At 39.3% G+C, this 18,686-nt stretch overlaps 1 protein-coding gene across 1 annotated transcript in view; it reads right to left on the bottom strand.

The window, feature by feature from the left end:
* beat-IIIa (beaten path IIIa) overlaps nucleotides 1-15,200 on the bottom strand; it is a 35,659-nt gene extending 20,459 nt beyond the window's left edge. Inside the window, exons 1-2 of the mRNA XM_064692483.1 lie at nucleotides 14,984-15,200; nucleotides 12,173-12,673 (exon numbers count right to left, since the gene is read on the bottom strand). Of these exons, the coding sequence (XP_064548553.1) occupies nucleotides 12,173-12,491 (319 nt within the window). The 5' untranslated portion in view covers nucleotides 12,492-12,673; nucleotides 14,984-15,200. The remainder of the gene's footprint in view (nucleotides 1-12,172; nucleotides 12,674-14,983) is intronic.
* Nucleotides 15,201-18,686: the final 3,486 nt, after the last annotated feature.

Genomic DNA, 18,686 nt, shown 5'->3' with positions numbered 1-18,686 from the left:
CATAATAACTCATGCCCCAAGTTGTGGCCTTAATGGCTGCCAAGCTCGTCAACGCACTATAAAAATGTCATTATCAGTGGAAAAGTTTTGCTTATATCAAGCATCAAGTGTACAAAAAAAATTTGCATATTTCGCAAGACACAAGACGCGACTGGGGCGGAGTGGACCCAGAGCAAGGACGAAGGACCAAGCCATAACGCCGTCTGCTGGCGCTGAAGTTGAAAAATGAAAGGAAGGAAGACCCTGGCCAAAACCGAAAGCAAATTCAATTGGCAACTGAACACAGTGGTCGACTGTGACGACAGCACGCTTATCATTAAATTCAAATATCAATCAATTTATCATAGAAAGCCCAACAGACAACAGCCAGCCGAAGCCAAGACAAAGTTGTGCCCAAGCTGTGCCAAATCAGGTGCCAGTTGCAGTTGCAGTTGCAATTGCATTAGCAGCTAATGCCAGAAGCTAATGCTAATGCAATTGACAGATGACTTCACTAATGTGTTATTAATTTAATGTTAACTCTCTTTTATAATTTAAAGTACAACTTGTGGGCCCAAAGTATATTTACCTATTTGTGAACAATGCTTTAAGCTAACCTTCTTAGCTTAGCTCATGAATGAAATTGAGCTAAAACCATATATAGCTATATATAGCTATATAGACAGATGACTTCACTAATGTGTTATTAATTTAATGCCAAATCTCTTTTGAATTTATATATATATTTCAATGAATATATATATTTATATATTTATATTTGTGAACATATAAAACCATCTAAGCTTAGCTCAATAAATGAAAGTGAGCCAAAATCATATTAGGCATTATTTTGGTTTGAATAATAAATCACAAACCTTAAGGTTTATTTCATTTTAGTATCAAATTTCTTCCCTTAAATAATTTCCAAGGCTGTTCTATTATTTACGTAAAACATTCTCAATACGTTTCCCTTCCAAAGTCTTTTCCCCAATTTTCTTCAAATATCTGATTTCCAGCCTTGACTCTTGATTGTTCAGTTATCGATATGCAATTAATTTTAAAGAATATAATTTATATATTTTTATAATTGCTAAACCCAAGAACATATGAGATATTTTCTGCGAATGTATCTTTGAACTTTGCAATAAGCATTAATTTTTGGTTTATCATCCATTTGGCGCATAATTAAAATATAAAGCAACATAAAATCAACAAATATGCGAGAACGCATAAAAACAATAACGAAAGTAATCAAAAAATGGGGCACTTTGCTTGTGTTGTTGTTGTGTTTTTGGTCTTGGCCAAGTTCGGCAGCTGTTTTTATAGCTCATAAATTCGTAAGAAGCTGGCAAAGGCACTGCCGAAGTCAAGACATCCGAATTCATTGGCATTTGCCATGCTAAAATATATATATATATAAATATTTTCATCCTTTCGCTGGTTTTTGAGGGGCGTTTTGTATGAGTTGAAGTCGGAGCCGGCGCCAAATCAATACAAAATTGATGAATACAAATGATCATAAAAAACAATAAAAAGCAATGCCAAGAAAGCATCTGGAGTTTGCCAATAGAGAAAACAAAGCGCCATGAAACGGGGGGGAAACAGGGGCCTTGTCCTGATTTGGTTATAAAAATCCCGGCCACGTATTTTGTGTTCTGCTTTTTTCTTTTGCCTGTCTGTGAGCGCTGAATGCGCTTTGCGTTTCTTGAATTGGCATTGGGTACGCTTTAAACCTAGAAATATGAGTTTAGAGCTTCGATTTGGCCACGCATGTTTTCCAGGCAAATGCATTTCATTTATTATTTATATTCATATGATTCTCAATAATCGTCATCAGTCACTCGTTTGAAATTAATTTCGCGGAATAAAGCTGAGGGGCGGAAGTCCGTGTCCTTTATGCCACGCTCTCTCTCCTTTCTGCTTTCCGGCGTGTCCTTGTCGCATGTCTGCGCCTGGCATCTATGGCAGCCCAGTGAGCCGGAGCCGGAGCCGTAGCCGGAGCCGGAGCCAGGGCCATTGCTTCGCTTGATTTCAAGCGTATCGTCGTTTATCGGCGCAATCTAAGTACACACACACACACACACACGCGCGCTCACATATCCAAGAAAGAAATGAAGTTTAAGTAAATATGCATAGACAAATAGACACACACACACACATGCACGTAAATATTTATTTACACACACACGCAGCCATGGCTTTGACGGGAAATTGATTTCAATCAATCAAATGTTGTGATTACTTTACTGGAGTGCCACATCTTGGCACCATTCTGTCAGGGCTATCCGCCAGTTAAAGATCTTCCCGCTGCGATATCCTTGTGGCTGTTTGCAAGCCATTAGCAATAATTTACTTAAAGGCTTAAGTGAAATTTAATACCCAATGCCACTTAACGCTTGTCTCTGATACTCTACACACAAATGTACTTAAATACGAGTGCTAACTAAACATTGACCTACCCAAGAAAAGCCTCTCGAAATAGTCCTCTCAATTGAGAGCTTTGTCAAGGCTATTAAAGTTAGTTACCGGCTCTGCGCTTATTTGTTTTAATTTTAAGTCTGGCTTAAATTGTCTAATAATCATTTAAATATGCTTCACAACATAATCTTAAGACCAATATCCTAGGCAGCTGTGGATATTTGGGATTTTATTCATTTAATGCATTTTATTTTTTTTTAGTTAGTTGCATCAATAATCCATAAAACCTATTTATTATGTGTAAATATAATTAGTTTAAAATTAAATTATATTCTCAGCTTGTTTTTGTAGTTAAATAAAATTATTCCGATTTCTGGCTGCGACTTTTGCACCTGTGTGCCGGCGCAACGAGTCAAAGGCAACTTGAATTGATTAATTGATGCGCACAAATTTTATTGATAATTAACTTTACGCAGAATAAGAGTCGTAGTCGGAGTCGGCGTCCGCATTGAGTCGCATTTTCAATCGAATGGAATATTAAATATTTAATTAAGCTGCGCGCGCATATTAAAATTGCATTAAAAATGTCATGCAAATATTATTTTTGCGTCAATTGGAATACTTCAGCCCAGCCCAAGCCGCATTAATCCATAGCATACAAAAAAAAAAAAAAATTATCTTTGCAGCTGCGAAATGGCAGACGCAGCCGCAAAACCTACGCAGCGCATATAAAAAATTGAATATGTTGCCGGGAAGCGAGTGAATAACTGAATATCTATCTGCATGCCGACGAATCTCGCTCGGAACGAGGCCAAATGGTTGGTTAACAGCGTCCCAAAGCCGAAAAGTAGTTGTCACTGCGCGCGCTCACTCTCTCGCTTTGACATTGAGCCAACGAGGCGTATGAGTGCTGCATGGCCTACCGCAGGCCATGCTAGTGGGCGGAAGCGAGGTCGGGGGCGGGGACGGGTTTGGTTGTCAAAGTTATTGACAGCTGTAAAGTTTGTCTGCGCATCATTTGCCATCTCTTTCTGGCAAATATGCATAATAAAATGCAAAAATTTCAATTAAAATTTCATGATATGCACAAAGCGGCCGCCTGCGCTTGGGTTAAGGGGGGGCGGGGGGGGTGGGGGGGGGGGGGGGTTGGTTGCGGACCGAAAAAAAGCAAAAACCCAAAAATCATACACTAACACACACACACACACACACGCACGTAAAAAGGCAAAACTCGCGACAAATGCACAAAAGTCCAAATGTGTGGCCTGAAATTGTCGACTGGCATAATGAAAGCAGCTGCACACTGCCAAAGACACACACACATGCATGCACCCACTCACCCCCACCCACACACACACACACGAACACAATGACTGCATTCATATGTAGTTGTTGGCATGTGCTCATTGGGGCCATTGGCAGCTCTGCGGTAGCACCAACTGCACACAAGTGCTGCGCATTTGGCAAAAACATAAAGAATACCCTACAAATCGGTTGGGTCTGGCAAGGCTGAGAAAAGGCAGGCAAAAGAAAGCAAAGATTAACTTAAGAATATTTATAAAGAGTTGACCCATTAGAAGAAGCAGAAGAGGACAACATTTTATAGACAATAGAGAGATTTGTTCAGTTTATCTGGTTTTCTTTATTTTTAATTTAACTGTTATATTAACTTATATTAAACTTATCATTTTTATAATTTAATGTTTTATATACTATAATTTTAATTTAATCAAACTTTTATGAATATTTACAATACAACATATTCAACTGTTAAATCTAACATGAAAATTTACAAAGATAGGGTGACTATATAAACTGATCTGAGAGAACGATTAGATGAGACCTCCGCAATCTCCTCTTTATTCGGGCTTCTCTAATTCTACGTTTCTTTAAAAGGCGCTTGACGATTTGAATGATTTCCACGCCGCGTAATATAGTTCGCATATTGATAACGTCCCCGACTTTGGGCTAACCTAGTTCTCTTTCCAAATCGGATCAAAAGAGAGAAGCTCTATTTATAAGGCCTCTCCAACAAACCTAATTTTAGGAATATTTATATATAGTTTTTTCATTAATGCATAACAGGGCAATATTTTATACTGAGAAGCGAGAAGCTCCATTTGTTCAGCCTCTCCCTAAATTTTGAGTAAGGGTATGCGGAAATCTGCATATGAATTCCCTGCACATCAGCTCGTTATTTTGTTATAATAACTTTTGAATTTTTCGCTTTTTGCATAATTTGCGCCACAATTTTAATGCTGAGCTTTGCTTTTTGTCCGAACAGAAAATAAACAAAAAAAAAACACAAAATAAAAATGGGAAAAATAACATTTAAAATGATGGCCATAATTTAGCTAAAAATTTGCTGTTGGCCAGCTGCTAATGCTGCTTTATTGTTATGGATACTTTCGCTTGCCGCACATATGATGCGAGCACTCAAATGAGTGCTGAGTGAGTGTGTGTCTGAGTGTGTGTGAGTGAGTGTGAGTGTTTGTCATATGCATATGCAAATGCTGATGTTAACAGCATGTTTGGCATGCTAATGCTGAGCATGTTGTCATAAATTCTGTGCACAAATCTTCCCATCTGCCGTGACCTTTCAACTGACGGCCATAAAACTGCCGCTCTGGCTACTTTACAGCTTTAAGAGCCTGCCGCTCTGCCCGGTGGAGAGGCGGCCGGCCGCGATAAGCTTGCCCGGCAGAGTTGGCTTAACCCATCCGCTCGGACTCGTATATCACCATCAACGCCGGCAACGGACAGCCGCCCATTGATTACCACTTACCAAATAAATTACTCGACGCCAGCCAATGGCCAGGGTCCAGGCTCCAGAGGGCCGCTCGCTGCACAAAACTTTCCCTTTACAACTTTCACTGAGCTCTTAGTACCCAGGCCGGAGGCGCAATTTTTCTGCTCTATTTGCGTCTATTGCCAAATTCACTGCAAGCACCTAAAACTAACATAGAGATGCCATTTGCCGGCGCTTCCCAGTCGCGCTCGAGTGCGTCGAGGGCGAAAGTGTTGGGCGCGGCATTTCACTGCCAGCTCCTGGCACGGCTTCCCCTTTCGCCAGCGATGGGCACGTGACAAGACTCCAAGTGGGTTAAATATATATATATAAAAGAAATCACATATTTAGATAACATCTCTTTTACCTCAGCGAAGAGTCCTTGTTCATTTAAGAATGACAGTTGACAGATATAAAATATGAAAGTGATATTTCGGTCTAAGGTCTAAGTTAAGTATTGTAATATATTGGGAAGTCTTTGATTATGAGGCAACAGCTCTGATATATTGTATATCAGAAGGATTGATATACCACCATCCAAATCCCGTTGATATACCTAACTTCATATCTTGCGTACATATCTTCATCATTTCATGAAACTGAAACTCTTCTTTTCAAAGAGCGCTTTCTCTTCTATAGATAAAATAATATATATTCTATAATTGTGATTTTGACGCATTTCATGAGCAACCCATTCAATATATTGACAAGAAATAGTTTATAAATATATATACATATTTTTTTACCTTGATCATATTGAATATACATATATATATTTTTTAACCTTCATCGTATTGAATATATATATATATATATATATATATATAATATATATTTTTAGCCAAGCGAGGTAGGGTCCTCAGGCTTTGTCGTGTACAACAGTGTCAAGGCTACAGCATCATGGAGGCTGTCGGGAGGATCTGGAGCATCCCCTCTGTATAAATATATAGTATTTGATTGTGGTCATTCCGAAAACCTCTTCCTCTTTCGCTAGCCTCACAAGTTATCTACTGTTGCGAGTCTCTGCACTTTTTGCAGCTATTTTTGTTAGCGAAATGAATTTGTAGATGCACAGCTTTTTAGATTTCTGTGATGTGCTGCATGCTTCTTATCACGCTGCCATCTCGAACTACTCAGCTGGCAGTGCCCGAAAGTATGCTACATTTTCTTTAACTTGTGTGTTAACATATTTTTGCGAGCATTTGTCGCTCTTTGTTTGAATTTCAGGAATGTGTTGGAGGAAATGACAAAAGTGAAAATATTTCAAGCAGTTGTGTTTCCCCCCCGCTCCCCCCTGCCAACACAGTTACACATGGCACATGTGCACACTATCTCTGTGTGTGTGTGTGTGTGAGTGAGAGTGTGTTTGCGTTTTTGTGCAAAGCGCATTAAATACACACACACACTCATGCAGACGCACACTTTAGCAAATCGATTGAATTGTCTTTTCCGCTTTTGCGAGCTGCTTACATGGCTTAGACTAAGCGTTGACTTGGCCAGCGAACATCCCCCTCCCCCCTACCACCCTACCACCCTCCCACCCTCCGCTGCCCACCCACGAGAATTTGTTCGTTGATTATGTCAAATAGGGCAATTGGTTGGGAAAATATTTAAATAATTTAAGCGTTCGTTGTGAAGAAGTGCAAATTTCAGCTTCATTTGGCGCTGGCCATTTTAAGCCGGGAATCAAATCAATTTGCAGCTCGCCCCCGGCCCGAAGGGTCATCGCCTGACCTGAAAAGCCTTTTAGCCTTAACATTTGCCTTTTCTGGACCATTTCTGGCGCCGAGTGCTGATTATTTTATGCCTGCCTCTTAACTGACTTCTGACTGTTCGCTGTTGACTGTTTGCTGTTGCCCGGTGTCATGTTGTTGTGGGTCTTGTATTTTTGATAAATTTACCATATCGTTAGCGACCCTTGGCTTGTTCCTTTTCCCCATTTTATATATGTTTGAATTTTTTCATTTTCTCCCTGTTTTCTTTTTGGGGACGTGAGTTCGGGTTAGCTGCACAAATTGTTGTAATACAATATTTTTGCCATTAGGCTGCCAAATGGGCAAAATGCGGCCAGTTACTTTGTTTGTGTTCGCTGGGTTTTGAATTCGGGTTCAGTTTTTGTTTGGGTGTTGCTGTTGCTCTTCTTCTTGCCTGGTATTGCTTACACTTTGAACCTTTTTGACAGCCGCCAGGCAAGGGTCGCTCTCTACAGAGAGAAAGTGTGTACAGGGTACACTCTAGTCGCCCAACTCATTACTGACCACAGGTTCGTTTAGGCGAGGTTTCGGCCCGTGGGAACTCTCATATCATGCCGCAATGATATACCAGAAAGTCGAAACGCCTTTCGGCCTGTTGAAATATTCGTGCTTAATGGTACGTAAAGTCTGCATGATTAATAGGCGTCAGTCGCTCGTTTGTTTGCTCGTCAGACATTCAAGCCCCCCCTCCCACTCCCCCTGACCCCACCCCGCTGCCCCTTTTTTGGCCAGCCAAATTATTCGACTTGGTCTCCAACTTTCGTTGCTTTCTTTTCATTCTTATTTTGTTTTTTTTTTTTTTGTTCGGCTGCGCTCTAATGATTTCAATACAAATCGAAAAAAGTCAACACACGCACACCCCCGCACACCCACGCACACAAAGCTGTTTCATTTTGTATCAATTTGCTTAGCATGCTTTTGGGCGTTGTCCGGTCAGACAGGCCATCGGAGCCCGATCTGCCTTCAGGTTGTATTCTTCATTTTTTTTTTTTGGCTTTTGTGGCTTTTGGCTATAACCATCATTTTTAATTGAAATGTTACAATTTATAGCGGAGCGCATATCAATTTACCAAAAACATAATACAATTCTGAGAGGGTAGGATTTATTTATTAATATATATATTCGTCTTTAATCTAAATCTAAAGGTTCTTAGCATTAATAATACAAATAGCAAATCTTTGCATGCTTTCATTTTAAATATATATATTCAATATATTCAATTAAATCGGAACCTTTAATTGCCTAAAGTTAAACTACAAAACCATTTGATTTATTCAGCTGATTGCAGATCGGGTAGAAAATTGTAGCTAAAAGCATCATTAAATATGAATGGTGGAATTACGCTGATGAGCAATGCGATTGTCAAAATTTATTTCATTTTAAGCTACCTGCTGCTAACGTCAATGTCAATTGCCAAGCGGAAACAGGCGCAACAACAGCAAGTCGTAAAATAAATAAAATGCGAGCGAGCAATAACAAAAGCCAAGCTGCCATCATTTGGCAATGCAAAGATAAACTTCAACAATAGCTTAGTGGCTCAGAATGTTTTTTATGTGTGTCACACAGATACCAGGAAGTATATACATGTGTGTGTGTGCACACATATCTCGCAATCAGACAGCTATCATCATCTATTGTGGCTCTGGACAAGTGTGTGCGTGTGTGTGTGCTCTGGGCGTGGATAATCAAAACAAAAACACTTGCTTTGCCATTGTAGCGACACAGTTTTATTTAAACAAAACAAAAGCCCACTTGAGCCTTGCTCAGCTCGCAACAACAATTTAATGCGATAGTGTGCGAATTGTAGCATACTTTACAGCGCGGCACACCGTCGCTGCGTATACCCTAAAGGGCCCCAAAAGGCCGACATAGGTGTGTTCCAGGTAAAAAAAAGAAGGTTGCGTACTTGTTCGTGCATAAGGCCTATGCGTAAACGTATATTATTTATAAATATTTCATGCCACAGTATTTATTCAATTGGTGAAAATCAAAAATGTTTAAAAATAAAGCTGATTGGAAGCTTTTTTTGCAGTGTACGACATTTCAGTTGATTTAAAATGCGTTAATGTAAATATTTAACGCTTACGGAGTTTCCGACTTTGATTGGAATAAATCAAAATAATGAAAGGTATCATTTATGTTCTTATTACTATTATGCCACAGGGTTAGCGTAAAAATATAATAAACAAAAATAAATACATTTTAGTTAAATATGCAAGAATAAACTATGATTAGCAAGACACCGCTGAACATATAAATAATAAGTAATTTTAAATAATTTAAAAATTGATATATATTTTAAAATAATCCATGAAATTATGACTTTAAGCATAATTTGCATGTAAATGTTTTTATTTATTGAGGATGTGCCCATGGTCATGCAATTCGTTTAGCTTTATAATATTGAAAAGCCCAGCTGGCTGGCATGTCAGTTGAAATTAGCCCACCGAGGCGCATAGATGAGCAGCCGGCTAACTAAGTAAGTCAAGGGCATTATTTGATTTTTTTCTTTTTTTTTTTTGCTTCTCTGATTAATGAGGCTGCCTAATGGGAGTAGGCCGCAGTTATGTGAGTTGGCCTTTTCGCATTTCGCTAAAATTCATATTTGAGTCCGTCAATTTGGTGGGGCTGGTCTGGGAGGGAAGGGAGGGAGGGACGGGTGTGCCCTGTCGGAGGCAATCAGGCTGCAGGCGAAAAGCGTCGCAATATCAAAGAGCGTATTTACATGCAAAACAGGAATTGTGGCACGGCTGGTGGTGCGAGGACTTGCCACAGACGGGCGGACTTCAGCAGCAGCCGCAACAAATAAGAAGAATGAAAAAATTGAAAACCATTAGGATTAATGTTTAGTTGAAAGATTTTCGCGTTAAGCCATTTTTACATGGCCGCAATGCCGCCGACTCTGCCTGACTGCGTGGATGGGTGGGTGGGCCACAGATGCCAGTCCGCCGCCCAGGCTCCTGACTGGGATGGGCTGGGCTGGGATGGGGCGGGGCTGTGGAGCTGGCGCTGACTGGCGCAATTGCTAATGTAGTTTATGTGTAACAGGCGGAGGCTTCTTAACGTTAACTGACGGGCAACCGTTTTGGCTTAGGGCGAGCGACGCACAAACGGCATGTAAAATGTGACATTTTAATGTATGCAAATGAGACGTTGAATTAAGCCCACACACCCACACACACACACACACACACACACACACACACAAAGCACCCACACCCACACACTGACAAACATCACTTGGTTTCATATCCGTTTCCGTTAGCGCCGCTTCCTCCCTCTCTCTCTACCTCCCTCTTGCTTGTGATATGATTTAAAAATAATGAAAGCGAACGCTCTTCAATGGCTTTAATGTTTCCCCCTGTCCCCCTCGGCAGCCTCCCCGCACACCTCGCCAGCAAACATCGTGACTTGTATTTCCTCTCGTCTCTCTCTCTCTCTCTCTCTCTCCCGCCGTGTGCGGAAATGTCAACTTAACTTTTTTGCGCTTTGCCAGTGACAGAATAACAGCAACAAAGTTAAGCTGGCAAAATGCTCTGTTTAACCCCCCTCTCCACCTCTCCCTCACTTCAGTTCTCCAACGAAACAAGTCAAGTTGGGGAATCGTCCATCTTCAGGCAATTTATTAATTTCTATGCAGCGTGCGTATCGTAATTTGTTTTGTTGTTTGCTTTTCCTTAGCCAGAAAATTACTTAAGTACCAGTTGCCGCTGTTCGATTATTTGAACTTTGCTTTCAATTTGTTGATTGTTTTTTATTGACTTTTATTTTTATTTTTTCTGCGGGCAGAGATGATTTTTCGTTTTAGCAAGCTAGAGCACGTCCTTGTCAAGTTCTGCTCTGTCAGTTTTGCAAACATTTTCTGCGCACATATCAACATTTTTCTGGCCGAAATTTTAATTTTAATTGAGGCTTTGTATCATTTCAAGGCTTCCTTCCGCTGAATGTCTGAATAAGGATTAACATTTCAAAGAATTGCCCAAAAGGAAGCTCTTAATTATGCCGAGTACTTTGAAGTATTTTAGAGCTTCATTATATGCATTTATTTCTTAGGTGTTTTGCCTTTTCATTTATAATTTTTGTCTTAAATACATTTACTTCATTTATTTCTGACTTTTCTTGTTTCTCTGAATGAATTCATTATTAATAATCACGTTTGCATTTTCCATTGCCAAATCATTTATTTAAATCAACGCAATTATTATTATTTTGTTGCTGAATAATCCTCTTTTCGACTTGCTGTCGAATTTCCTATTAAGAGTCGCAAAATGCGATTGAATAAACTTCATTCAGTTAATTATTTTTTATTATTTTACTAATTTATGCAATTATTATAAACTTCAGAAAGACAAAATAGCTTTCAGGAGCTTAGAAGTTCAAAGAAGTGCATTTATACTATTAAAATATATAAAAGATAACTTTAACCCATATTATGAACAAATGTAGCTAGACTTTAGCCAGTTGTTCTTATGATTCTCAACTGGTTAAAGCCATGGCATACTTTTTTTATAATTATAGTACATATTAATAAATAAATATAAAAGATAACTTTGACCCATGTTACGAAAAATTCTAGCTGGGCGCTAGCTAATTTTTCTAACGATTCTCAACTAGTTAAGGACATGGGATACTTTTTATTTACCATAATCTATTTTATTGTACTCTTGCCATCCATATAACTTTTATTTTAATTTTATTGTTAAGGCTAAGACAGCATTCATTCATGAGATATCGTTTCAATGAATGACTGGATCCCTTGGACAACTATCTAAAAAGGACCCCAAGCTAAAGCTCTGTCTGATATTTGATTTGTTGAATTGGTATATTATAATTATTTGAAATCTCGACTCCACAATTTGTTTAACCGAATAACATTAACTGAGATATATTCAAAATGATTGACTAGATGCTTGCGATATGGTTTGCTAGCATATCAGGCTCAGCTTGTGCCCCGCAGCCTTTGAATTTCAGCATGTATTTGTGCACTGAGCCCGCAATACCCTAAACACACACAGAGAGACGCACACACACACACACACATACGCACACTCGCACACGCACTTTACATAAATGAGCAAACATTTTCATCTCAATTTGCGCAAATATTTGCCAACTTTTGGCAACATTTAAACGCAATTTTGGCTGTTTGGGTCGGTTTGGGTTTGGCTGGGAGAATTAATTGCAAGCCATTTGAAATAATTATAAAAAAAAAAAAAAGGGCGACGCACTTACCGATTAGCACTAATATCACATGTAGAATATGCCAAAGCTGCAGATGCCTGGCTTTAACTGCCGCAGTTGTTCTCTTGGCCAGGCCAACAACATCTTGGCCAGCCTGTTGCTTGTGGCTTTGCTGCTGCTGCTGCTGCTTCTGCTGGTGGCTGTGATCCTGTTGCTGCTCCTGTTGCTGCTGGTGTTGTCGGTGGTGCGGACTGTGTCCGTGTCCGTGACTGTGCCTGTGACTCAGCCTGTGACTGGCCGTGTGACTCTGGCTCTGACCGTGACTGTGACTGTGACTGTGAGAGTGAGTGTAGGGCTCCAGCGCGTACATTCTGGCCGTTAAAACACTTTCACTTGCGGCGGAAGGAATGGGAGGGTGTCTGTTTTCTGTTCTCTTGGGGAATTCGCCTCGATGTATTTGTACTTGTGTGTGTTTATTTATGCGCTGCGGGCAGCGTCCAGGGCTTCAGGGCTCGCCCACGCACACAAACACAGCGATGTGTTTATTAATTTCTGTGTGTTGCGAGAATTCACTTATTTAATTTAGACATTAAGTTGCGGCGGTTGCTGTTGTTGTTCTTCTTGTTTTTACTGCCGGGCAATTAATCACTTTTAATCGGGCGCGCGAAAAAAAAAAATACGGCAAAGAAAATAAAAGGGAAAAAGTGAAAAAGGGGCAAACGAGCGAAACTATTAAGCGGGCGCCCAAAATGCAGACACAAAACGCGCCAAGTTAAAGACATAAATTTTGCAGCATTTTGGCCAAAGATTAATTACGGCAGTCGCCCGGCCCGGACCGGAGCCCATTCTCAGCCGGAGACTATTGAGGCGCATGCAACATAAATTCAAAATAACCACCCCTCGGTTGTTGTGCCTAGCATTTGATTTACGGGCAACTGGCAACGCTTACAACAAGCCAATTGAGAGTCCTTGTTTTGGGCCAAGTTGTCGTCGTTGTCGCAGTCAATGCTCCTCCGCTATAATAATAATAATGCCACTCGCTCCGCTGACCCACATGGGCCACAATGCAGTTGCTCGAATGGCCATCAAACTTGATTAGCGGCAAATGTCTGCTCTCCCCGCGGGGACTTGACTTGGCCTATAAATACGCAACGCAGCCTATTTAACCTTTATTGTAATTTATTTATAACTTTTGGTACGCTTGCACGCCACTTTAATGTCTTTAAATTAAAACTATTTACAATAATTGTTCGACTAACATAAAAATAATGTTGTAAAAACATAATAAATAATTTAAAGTTTGATTAGAGCAAGTAGTCGAATCAGATAGCTGAGGAATGGGAACTAACTAGAGGAAGTGGGGAATATAGGAGGAAGAAAGGTTCATTTGGAAGGGTAGATTCGTCTAGCCAACAGATTTGAATAGCATTGGGTAAAGTTTATTTAATTTTCTATAAACCAACATATATCCATCTATCTAGAATTCTTTCTCTGGTGCAAGTATGATCACTATAAAAATTAACATTTTAAATAATTAAAAATAATAACAGATTACGAAAGTTGATAAGACTATGCCTTTATTTCTTCTATTTCCTCTATATATTATTATCAGGGCATTTTCTAGCCATGTATCTATCTAAAGTTCTTTCTTTGTAAGCTCATATATGAACAATCGGCCATCTATATAAAAGTTGTATTAAAACAACTTTTTGTGTTGGAGTATGGAAACATAACCCATCTTTTATCTTATTTCTTCTATGTGCAATAAATTTTTATTTTCATATTCCCAATTAAAAAATGATCAAGTAACACACAAAAAATATATATAAATATAACATGTTTATTAAATATTATAACAATAGAAATCCTGTTTAGATGTTCAATCAGGCAGGCAGATATTTTTTTATCGTAAAAAACAAACAATGTATAATTCACCAGAAACAACAACAACAATAACAACAACAACAGCGTGTGTTTCATGACATCAACACACATAATAAATAAATCTTGACAAATTTTTTACACACTTTTTGCACACACACTCGAAAACAATGTTGAAAATGTTGTTGTTGTCGTTGTCAGTTGGTTGTTTGCACAACAATGGCCGAAAGCAGCGACAGCAACAACAGCAACAAAAATGGCGAAGCGAAAACTCGAGCAGAGATAATAAAGCAGCAGCGACAACAATAACAAATAATAATAATAACAACAACAACAACAACAAAGCCAGGCAGCAGACAAGTGCCGTTATTAAAATAAACGCGGCGTCATTGTTTCGAGCGCGCGCCTAAAAATATGCAGCAGCATGTTTATGCGCGCGACAGAGACAGAGCAGAGCAGCGACAGCCAAGACTCAAACCCTGCCTAGGAATAGGCAATAGGGAGGCGGGAATCCACGGGAAGAGCGGTAAACATAATTAAGTTAAATTGGTGAGTGGCATAAAAACTGTGCGGCAATTATGCGGCCAAAGCATGTAGATAATTAAAATTACAATATTTGACTCTATTGTTATTTTAATGAACAACAAACTAAAATATATAAAACAAAAAGAAAATTCGTTTTAGCAGTTCACAATTTTAACTTTTTTTTTTCAATTTTAATTAACCGCAACCGCAGCAGTTCCCAAGTTTCTAGCTAAGCTACAACAACAACAACAACACAAACAAAATGCTTGACAAATGTTTGTAGCACGCAAATTGCAGCTATTTATATTATTTTTTTATATATATTTTAAATTTGTTTTTTACAATTTATTCAATCACACTTAAAACTTGCACTTTGTTTTCAGTTTTCTTTTATTTAATTTAATGCTTCAATTTTTTTTTTTTTTTTGTATTTTTTATGGAACGCGCAAAACTAACACGAAATAACTTTTAGTGCCCGCACACGACACTTGTCCATCCAAATGCATGTGTGCGTGTGCATGGGTGTGTGTGTGTGTGTGTGGTTGTGTGTGTGTGCGTGCGTGTGACTTGTCAGTCGTTGGGTTTTTGGTTTCGGTTTCGGTTTCGGTCTTTGGTTCTGGTTCAGTTTGAGAGCCAGAGGCGCGCGCGATCAAAACGACGTGCGTTCGGTCTGAAGTGCAAATCATAACTAAAAAAAATTTCAACTTCTTGTTCAAGCTTCTGGCGCGCCATCCAGTGGCCAACGCCTGAACTACGCCTGCCACAGCCCCCAATGCGCATGCGTGAGCGCGCGCCCAAAAGACTCAGCCACAGAGCGTGGGTGTCCCACTAAAGAGAGACTACGCTCTGTTCTCTCGCTCAAAAATGCAGTTGTTTCATTGCCACAGCGTATCGTTTATTGGTTAACATAAAGCTTTTGGCACTTGCTGTTAAAATAAGGGGTTTTTATTTGGCGCAATTGCATTTGAAATTTTGCAAGGTTCATGTTTTTCTACTAAATGGAATTATAATTTATGAGCGAAATTAAGCTTAAAAAAGAAATGTGAGAGTTTGGCACAGTTAACTTTATTCAATTTCAAATAAGTAAATAATCCTTTACATTCCTCTTAAGGCTCCTTTCCCCACACATTTTAAGCAACTGGCAATTGCCGTGGGCGTCACATCAATCATACGCACCGTTGAGCAGCTGCCAGCGGGAGAAAGTAAGAATTTCTATGCGAGACCTTCCTTAATATGTTGCCCACGCTTTCTGTTTTTCTTTACGAATCGCACAATTAATAGCTATAAAATGCGAGAATAAAATGGTAACAAATTTAATGAAATGATATGTAAATTCGTTCTGTCAGTGGGAAAACCACATGTAAATAAATATGAAAAATTATCACAATATTTAATGAACCAACAAACCGAAAAGCCAACTGTCGCAGCAACAACAACAACGTGAGTATTGGACCGCATTTGTTGTGGGCTTTAAATATATATATATATATAATGCATGATATATGACTTTATCTATTGGATGCACACAAATAGGCTCTCTCAGATGACATTGTGAACTGCGGAACTGCGAAGTATATAAAGCGAGCGCCATAATTAATTTTGCTTGTAATTTCTGCAGTAATAATTAAATTTTATGCATACAAAAGAGTTTAAATTGTGATGTGCATTAATTTTGTTAAAATTGTTAAGCTCTCTTTCAAATGGAATTGTGGAATTTATTATTGCAAATTTAAGCATTCAGCTGCAGCTCTTGAAGCCCTCACAAAGGTGCTGCCGGGAGTCAAAGGACATTCACACACACACACACACACAAAGTTCTTTAGTCATACATATGCAAATTTAGAAGGCAAATGGGGGAAAAAGAAAGTCCTGACCATGGCTGCTAGGGATACCAAACATCCTGGCAACAGCAGCTGCAGCAGCAGCAGCAACAACAACATCTTTGGGTCAATGGCATTTAACTTCATTCTTACTGCAGGACTCTTCACGTGCAGGTCCTCTGCAGCTCCTCCGCACACTTGGCTCACAGTCGCAGGCCAATAAATGGACTTCTTGCAAGGCAAAGAGCTGGAAGGGCTAGCAGAATGCGAGCCGGAAATAATAAGACAGCGCGCGGGCAACAAAGTTGTCAAATGGTTAGTTTCAAATATTTATTAAATTATCACAAAAAAAAGGAAAGTATTAGAACTCCGATTTCCTACTCTGGTTCCCTCTTCAATGTTATGCCTAGCCAGCTGTAGATCGAGGCATACATTTGTTTTGCTGACTCGTGAATTAGTATCAGGTATACGAATATTAGGTGCAATGCCCATAAGACCCATAACATAAAGCAACTTTGACTGTCATAACTTTGCAGCTGTCATAAAAATGCTCCACGGCCTGTACAAAGGGCAGTTGTGAATGGGTCCGGGCAGGGGTGAGGTATTGGGGGAAAGGTTCTCCAAATGGCACATAAATTAATAGAAGCTGTTGCTGGCTGCTCAAAAGGCAAAAGCGGCGCAACGAAGTTTGCAGCATACTTAAATAAAAATAAAATATTTCGCAAAGAAAAGAAACTTCTGCTGCGCACCCCCCGCATTTTCCGACTTTCCACTGTTTGCACTCTGCGGCATGATTTTTATTGATTTATAGCGTTAATATTTTTGCTTTAATGCGTCAAATAAATTAAATTGTCTTACGCACCTTTCGCAGAGCTCGCAAAGGGCCAAAACTTTGACGACCTCAGCAACAACGCGAAGAACATCAACAAAGGGGCGGGGCTCAGTTGAAGAGGCGGCAGCAGCAGCAGCAAATGCATAACTTCGATTTCAAACGCAAATAAATATTCATAAAAAAATATTTTTGCACTCTCGAAAGCACTTTGCGGCTCTGTCGACGCCGCAGCCAAGTCGCCGTCGTGGCATGTGGCAGGGACTCGGGCCAAGACACGCAGAATTATAAATATTCATTTATGCTAAGCGCCGACGCGTTAGTATTTGCAGGTGTCTGCGTGGGCGTTTCGGTCTTGGCCAACTTGTTGTTGCCACTTTTCGCAGCTACTTCGGATCGCTTGCCACGGCGAGTTGCTCGCCTTGCTGCCAATACACGGCGTATGATTGATTTAATTACCGTGCAACGCGATTTGTCTAACAACAGACGCAGCCCGAGCGGCTTTTCAGTAAATTCGAAGCGGATTTTTAGCAGTTGACTGTTGCGGCGCCCCCCTGAGCTTTGGCCTTGCCAGCTTTTGGCCCTGTAAATAGTCTGCGACAGATACTGAAAGTTTCCCAAACGATTGTTGTTTGTTTTTGAATAATAGTACCTCAAGAGGACCACATTTGCTTATGACTCCATGAATAACTACCCAACAAAAATTTACATCATTTTATTTTGATACCCTCTAAGGTAAGTCTTTTTTAAATATTTTTTATCAAAAATTCTATTAATTAGTTATTAAATCAACAAAGGGAGGGTTGAATAAGAAATGTTAATACGAAACGAATTGGTTATGATGTCAAACTTGTTGGCAAGGGGTTACATCACGCTTTTCCTCAAAATCGGGGCTGGTTCGAAAATCGAAACTTTTTTGATGTTTTTTTTTTGAATATCTGGATCTGTGGATGCCAATCGATAGTACTGATCCTTAGGAGTCCAAAATGGTAGAAAATTCCCAAATCGAACACTATTTGGCCAAGATATTCAAAAAAATCATCAAAAAAGGTTGACTTTACAAACAAATCGGTTTTAGGTCAACCACTTTTTTTAATCCATCGATTTTACAAAATGTTTGAATGCAGATTGATAGTAGGGATCCCTTCGAATTCAAAAAGGTATAACATTTCAAAATTGGACAGCATTTACCCGAGATATTCAATAAAAATCATCAAAAAAGTTTCGATTTTCGAACCGACCCCAAATTTGAGAAAAAACGTGATGTAACCCCTTGCCAACAAGTTTGACATCATAACCAATTCGTTTCGTATTAACATTTCTTATTCAACCCTCCCTTTGTTGATTTAATAACTAATTAATAGAATTTTTGATAAAAAATATTTAAAAAAGACTTACCTTAGAGGGTATCAAAATAAAATGATGTAAATTTTTGTTGGGTAGTTATTCATGGAGTCATAAGCAAATGTGGTCCTCTTGAGGTACTATTATTCAAAAACAAACAACAATC

Source organism: Drosophila montana, unplaced genomic scaffold (assembly GCF_035044405.1).
Source record: "Drosophila montana isolate Dmon_TW-CO22-7 unplaced genomic scaffold, ASM3504440v1 contig_3617_1, whole genome shotgun sequence".
In the NCBI taxonomy this organism is placed as follows: domain Eukaryota; kingdom Metazoa; phylum Arthropoda; class Insecta; order Diptera; family Drosophilidae; genus Drosophila; species Drosophila montana.
This window is presented reverse-complemented; position numbering and strand designations above follow the sequence as displayed.